Raw genomic sequence first — 6,374 nt, 5'->3', positions numbered from 1 at the left:
ACTGGAGTAGATTTGAATTTCAAGCGAACCAGTATAAAATTCTGTGTCATCTCCTTTTTATTCTGTGTGTGTTTGATTTCTGAAAAAGTTTTTATTTCGAAAAACAATTCAAACCCCCCTTTTTGTTTTTCTCAACCTCCAGTTATACCCAGAGAAGCCATCCATGAAGGAAAATACGGAGAGCTGAGCTATATTATCCATCAATACATCAATGTGAGGTAATGGGAAATCATCTTTGGGACTATCTCTGTTTAGGTCTCGATAGTGGACGCACATGCGGACTTTTCCATCTTTCTTTGGTACCGGTACAATGTTGGCCATCCATTGTGGGTACTTAGCGACTTCTAGGAAACCGGCGTCAAACTGCTTTCTCACCTCTTCTCTAATCTTAAGAGTCATATCCTACCGAGTTCTTCTTAACTTTTGTTTGACGGCAAAGCATTCTTCTTTGAAGGGGAGCTTGTGGGTAACAATGTCAGTGTCTAACCCGGGCATATCTCGGTATGACCAAGCAAACACATCAGCGTACTCGTGGAGGAGCTCTATTAGTCTTTTCTTTACTGCATCTTGAAGTGTGGTACCTACCCTTACTTCTTTCTTGTGTTCCTCCGTCCCAAGGTTGATAACTTCGATGTCCTCTTGGTGTGGTTGAATGACCTTCTCTTCTTGTTTGAGTAATTTGGCCAACTCTTCAGGGAGTTCACAGTCTTCCCCCACTTCGTCTTCAGCTTGGTAATTTGGACAATAAAAATCATGCCAGACCCTAGTAGTGTCGTTATCAATGGTCTCGATGGTGTCTCTGCATGTTATGATTTGTGCAGTTTATTTAGAAAATGCATGCATAAGAATTAATACCATTTTTATTGTAATAAAAAATGAAAGGAAAGGAACAAAAATTTGAATGCAAATCGCCATTTTATTAATGATAATCAAAACTTCTTTCAGATAAAGGAGGCCCTACAACATGCCACTGTGCCTTGGGCAGAGCACAGGGTTTTGATTAAAATAATAAACTTACTTTTGAAAAAATTGGGGAATTTCCACATCCTTCCAGTTCTTCAGTTCTTCGTCGGGCGTGGCCTGTCGTATCCAGTTAGACACCCCCTCTTCATAAGCCTCCTCATTGATCATCGCCACTTGATTGCGAAAGTTTTGGCCAGCACTGGTGAATGTCTCTTCTATAGAAGGAATCTGCTCCTTGTTATGTTGATCACCGACTTCATCCAACGATGGTTCATACCCCAAACAAAATTTGTCCCGTTTCTTACATACTTCCACCACCTTGCCCCAGTCTGGAGCATTCCCACACTCTATTACATCCTTAGCTCCTTGCCACGAGGCAATAGATGGTCCTGATTTTGGTGTCTCAGACGTCTACTGAACATCCATTACATTTACCACCTCCAAGGATTGGAATGGTGTCTCGGTGATCTCGCCATCCACTTCAATATATCGGAAATAAGTTAAGTGGCTAACCAGGATATCTTCTTCTCCTCCAATCCTAATCATCTTGTCATTTGTGATGAATTTTAATTTCTGATGTAAAGTGGAAGTGACTGCGCCTGCAGAATGAATCCACGGTCTCCCAAGTAAATAGCTATATTTGGGGTGTATGTCCATGACCTGGAATGTAATAGTGAAGATAGTTGGGCCTATCTTAATTGGTAGGTCAACCTCCCCTATCACTACTTGTCTTGAGCCATCAAACGCTTTTACTATAGAGTGTTGGGTTTCATATTCATTCCTTCCAACAGTAGTTTTACCAAAGTAGTTTTTGGCATGACATTCAGCGAGGAACCTGTGTCTACTAACACTCTTGACAGTATAATGTTTATGCATCTTAAGGAGATGTGTAGAGCTTAGTTATTATTCTTTCCTTCAACCGGAAAATCATCATCATTAAACCCTAAGAAATTTCCGGTGGTCACACAAGCTATCACGTCATCATATTGCTCCACCGTTATGGCCTTTGTGATATGCGCAGCGCTTAGTACCTTCATCAATGAGTCTCTATGTGCTTCTAAGATGAGCAATAAGGACAACATGGAGATCTTCGAAGGGGTTTGATTCAATTGGTCCACTACTTTGTAATCACTTTTCTTTATTATCCTCAGAAACTCCTCTGCCTCTTCACGGGTGACTGCAACCTTAGGAGATAGATGTATTTCATGCATTTCTAGACTAGGGACATGGATTTGGATAGGAGTAGCAATTTCTTTCCCTTTAGTCTTGGCAAAAGTATCAATGGCCCCTGGTGCAAACACTCGGCCACTCCGTGTCATTCCAGCTGGTCCCACAATTGACGTGACATTTGGTTCATTGGTTACCAAAGGTCGGTCTTCCTACCCCTTCTTAAAAGCTCTAGGATGATATATCCATGGTACTTCCTTCTCGTCCTCATACGTGAAGGGCGCTAGAAATTCTATCATCAACGGGTTTATAGGGATTTCCACATTAACTGCGTCATACGGAATGTCAACCACCGCTATTTCTTCCTCCTTCCTGCCTTTGACACGATGCTCGATCTGTAACTCGCCTTGATCCAAACATTAGTTGGATAAAATTCTTCAACTCTTTATCATTTTCTTCATCAGTTAGCTCCACCGGGATTAGACCACTCTTCAGCAGTTTTGTACCTATCATGGCGATAGGAGTTTGAATTTCTTCAACTTTACGGATCAATTCACCTTTATCACTCTCCTCAATGGCACTGACGGAAGCACCTCCATGTGTTGGCATGGGATTGGTGTTCACGTTCGGGCGTCTTGGAGTGAAGGTAACGACCTTAGCTTCAATTAGGTCTTGTACCCAATTCTGGAATGCAAAACAATTTTCCAGGGTATGGTCGGGCGCTCCCATATGAACCTCATAATAGGCGTTAGCATCATATCCTGGTGGATATGGAAAAATAGTCAACTTTAGTTCTCTCAAAGTCAAAAGTCCCTCCTTTTGCAAGTATGGGAATATTTGGCTATAAGGCACTGGTAAAGGGTCAAGTTGCCTTGCGGGGGCCTTGGTTTGAATTATCTTGGTGGAACGGTATTTTGTTGTTGACGTTGTTGTGGATGTTGTTGTTGGTAGACTTGTTGTTATTGTATTGGTTGCTGGTAGGGTATGGGCACTACTGCAGCGACTTGGCCATATGAAGCCTCTTGCTTCCCCTTGTAACCTCTAGATATAGCGTTTGTATCACCTTCTCTTTTCTTATGGAAGCCTCCAGAATACTTTTTCGGTGCACTGGGGGCTGCCACAACTCCTTGGATATTTCCATCCCTTAAGCCTTTTTCTATGCGATCTCCAATTGTTACTAGATGCACAAAGTTTGACACCGCACTGCTTACCAATCTATCAAAGAAAGGGTCTTTCAGCGTATCCACAAATATTCCAGTCATTTCTTTTTCCGACATTAATGGCTCCACCTGAGCAGCCAACTCTCTCCATCGTTGGGCGTATTCTTTAAATGACTATTTTACATTCATGGCCATCCCTTGTAGTTGCATTCAGTCGGGTGCCATATCCAAGTTGTATTTGTATTGACGGAGAAATGCATCAGCCAAGTCTTCCCAACTTTGGATTCGCCTTTGCTCTAAGCTCATGTACCATCTTAGGGATGCTCCACTTAAATTGTCTTGGAAACAGTGAATAAGCAACTTTTCATTCTCAGTATGGGCAGCCATTTTTCTGAAGTACATTACCAGATGACTTCTTGGGCAAGTCTGGCCTTTGTATTTCTCAAAATCAAGAGTTTTAAATTTAGTCGGGTGATCAATTTTGACACCAATCTCATGTTCATGGCAGCGGAACCAAATATGTTATTCCCCTCTATAGCTTTGATCTTCTTTTCCAAGGCGTAAAGCCTTTCTACAGCGGGATCTGGGAGAACTTTAGGCTTGGGTGGATAGGGTTCATAAAAATCATAATATGAATCATCTCCTCCCATTTCCGACCCATAATGAGCAGACGCATCAGAAGGCTCTACACGATCTCCCTCTCAATTGTTTTCTACAGGTATATGAACCAAGTTCTTCTTAGCATGAGTGAAGCTTTTGTCTTGATGGACCAATCCTGTCGTGCTGTCGTTCTTCCTTGTTCCAATTTCTACATCCACAACCCTTTCTCTTTGGGAAATTGTTAGCATTGTCTCTAGCAGTTGATCCATCTTTTCTTGGATCGCAGTGATGTCCATCCTCATGGTTGCTTGATTAGCCTCAACTTGCTCCAACGTCATCTTGTAGTTGCTTTGCGTCTCGTACCGGTGTTGATTAGTCAGCTTTACTGGATAGAGGGTAAAAAGGTTGGGTAAGTTTTTTGAAATGAAATATGTGATGGGGTAGATGCATGCAAATGAAAAATGATGTCTTTTCTTTATTTCCAGGGAGTTTTCATAACGATTGTAGTTTTATTAAGCATTCGAAGAAACATAAGGTCAGGAAACAAAAGTGAATATCATCCTCATTCATTCAGTTGGTCAAAGTACGAAATACAAAGGCATAACCTCCCAAAACTAATACAACTCAAATACTAAACTCTTGCGAAAGCATAAACTGAATATAAGAAAAACGGAAAAATCACACAGTCGTCTTTCGGGTTATGAGTTCTTCTAATTCGAACTTGAACCTCTTCACCATTCCCTCGCACATCATAACAAAGTTGATTACAGCGGGGTGCGTGCCGTATTAGTCCAATCCTTCCACTTCCCCTCTCAATCTCCAAGGCATCTCTTGGGTCGTCTAGTTGTAGAATTCTACTAAACTGTTGAGCTTTGTACGGTACCCATCTTTGTCCTTTTGCAAGAAATCAATAGTTTTTCTGAATGTATCGTAATCCTCAATGACTTGCTCTCTTTCTCTTAGCCATATCACACGGTCTTGATGGAATTCTTCGAATCTATCTTTCCAATATTGAGCATATTCTCTAGCATCCTTTGCTTCTTGACATTTCTCGGCCCACGTCGTAGGTGTGACTCGAGATGCTTCAAGGGCTCTTTCCTAAAGTCGGCACTCGTGCTCAACTTAGGTCTCAGCGTTGTGAGGAGAGATAGTGAGATCATGTATCTTAGCCTCTAATGTCTCTCTAACTTCTCTCTTTTCTTCTGTTGCTCGTAGCCACCATCGCTTATTCTTTGGGCATTCTTTCTTGACTTGTTTTAGCTGCGCTTTGATTGTTTCTAAGTAGAGGTCAGCTTGTTCCATGCCTACTTTTACCTTCTTTCTCTTGTGTTCTTCCTTATCGACCTTTTCCTCAGTTGCTTCTAGCTGAGCCTTTTTCCTCTCTAGTTCCCACTTCATCTCATTTCTTTCATTTGAAACTTGTTGGAAGCTGATTTGTAGCTCTTCATTTTCTCGCCTGATTCTTGCTATAGTAGCTTTCAATACTTTCGCTTCCTCAATGGAGACATGGGTAGGCTCTGGTGGTGGAGGTTGAGTAGGAGGATCGAGGATGAATGGTAGATTGATCTCTTGACTTCTCTTTGTGACCCATTGATAATAGGGTTCTCTATCCCCTACAATTGTCTTGTCCTCTGAAGCGAACTTTTTCCCAGGCTTGGATAACCCTTCTCATCATAACGAGATCCTCCATATCATGGAAGACAAAACCTTCTAACAACTGGTCATCTGACTTGTATGTGATAGGATAACACAACTGCCTCACTGCTAAAACTGGATTGTAGTTAATGCACCCTTTTGACCCTATTAATGGTACATTTGGAAATTCTCCATAACTAGTAATTGTATCTCCCATATTCAAACCATGAGGATACCAAATAATGGCATTTTCAGTGAGTCCTACCAGCGTTTGAGGCCACTCGTATCCATCCATCCCCTCAATCGTATCAACATCTTTGAATACATGAGAGACAAACCATTGGTAAAGGAGTGGTATGCAATATAACAGCAATCCTCCCTTCTTCTCTAAGCGTAAGTGTAAGGTGTTATAAACATTTGCCAGGAGTGCGGGCACTAGACCTTCGTTCTTAACCTTGACGGCCCAAAACACACTAATAGCTGCTACGACCACCAACTTCTCCATATTAGGAAATAAAACCAATCCAAAAATGAATAAAGCCATAATAGTATCATAGGCTTCCCACTTTTGGGCTTTAGCAAAGTTTTAAGCAGTCTTCTCCAAGTATTCTTGAGGAATTCCTTGTACCTTCCCCCAAGTTTTGATGTTAGGGGTTAGATCTTCAACTGGAATCTCTAATACTTCTGCCAGCTCTTTGAGTTTTGGGATTTGACCCAATCCCCTATGAGGTCCCTTCTTCTGCTTGGGAGAGTCCAATATTCTTCCGAATTCTTCCAAAGTTGGGGCCAACTGGAAATCTCTAAAGAGGAAGCTTCTGAGTGGTGGATCATAAATCTAGGCTAGTGCGG

At 41.7% G+C, this 6,374-nt stretch overlaps 1 protein-coding gene across 1 annotated transcript; it reads right to left on the bottom strand.

Moving 5' to 3' along the window:
- Positions 1 to 5,012: 5,012 nt before the first annotated feature.
- On the bottom strand, positions 5,013 to 6,030 carry LOC127131616 (uncharacterized). The gene is made up of 2 exons (XM_051060530.1): positions 5,598 to 6,030; positions 5,013 to 5,554 (listed from the first exon to the last, which is right to left on the bottom strand). The coding sequence occupies exons 1-2, from the start codon at positions 6,028 to 6,030 to the stop codon at positions 5,013 to 5,015; spliced, it is 975 nt and encodes a 324-aa protein (XP_050916487.1).
- Between the last annotated feature and the right edge of the window lie 344 nt (positions 6,031 to 6,374).

Source organism: Lathyrus oleraceus, chromosome 3 (assembly GCF_024323335.1).
Source record: "Lathyrus oleraceus cultivar Zhongwan6 chromosome 3, CAAS_Psat_ZW6_1.0, whole genome shotgun sequence".
NCBI classification, from domain to species: domain Eukaryota; kingdom Viridiplantae; phylum Streptophyta; class Magnoliopsida; order Fabales; family Fabaceae; genus Lathyrus; species Lathyrus oleraceus.
This window is presented reverse-complemented; position numbering and strand designations above follow the sequence as displayed.

What these genes read in the sequence shown, in the direction of transcription:
- LOC127131616 (XM_051060530.1), bottom strand. Translation starts at nt 6,030, where the DNA reads ATGGAGAAGTTGGTGGTCGTAGCAGCTATTAGTGTGTTTTGGGCCGTC. An exon ending in AGATGACCAGTTGTTAGAAG is followed by an intron (nt 5,555 to 5,597) that starts GTTTTGTCTTCC and finishes TATGATGAGAAG; the next exon opens with GGTTATCCAAGCCTGGGAAA.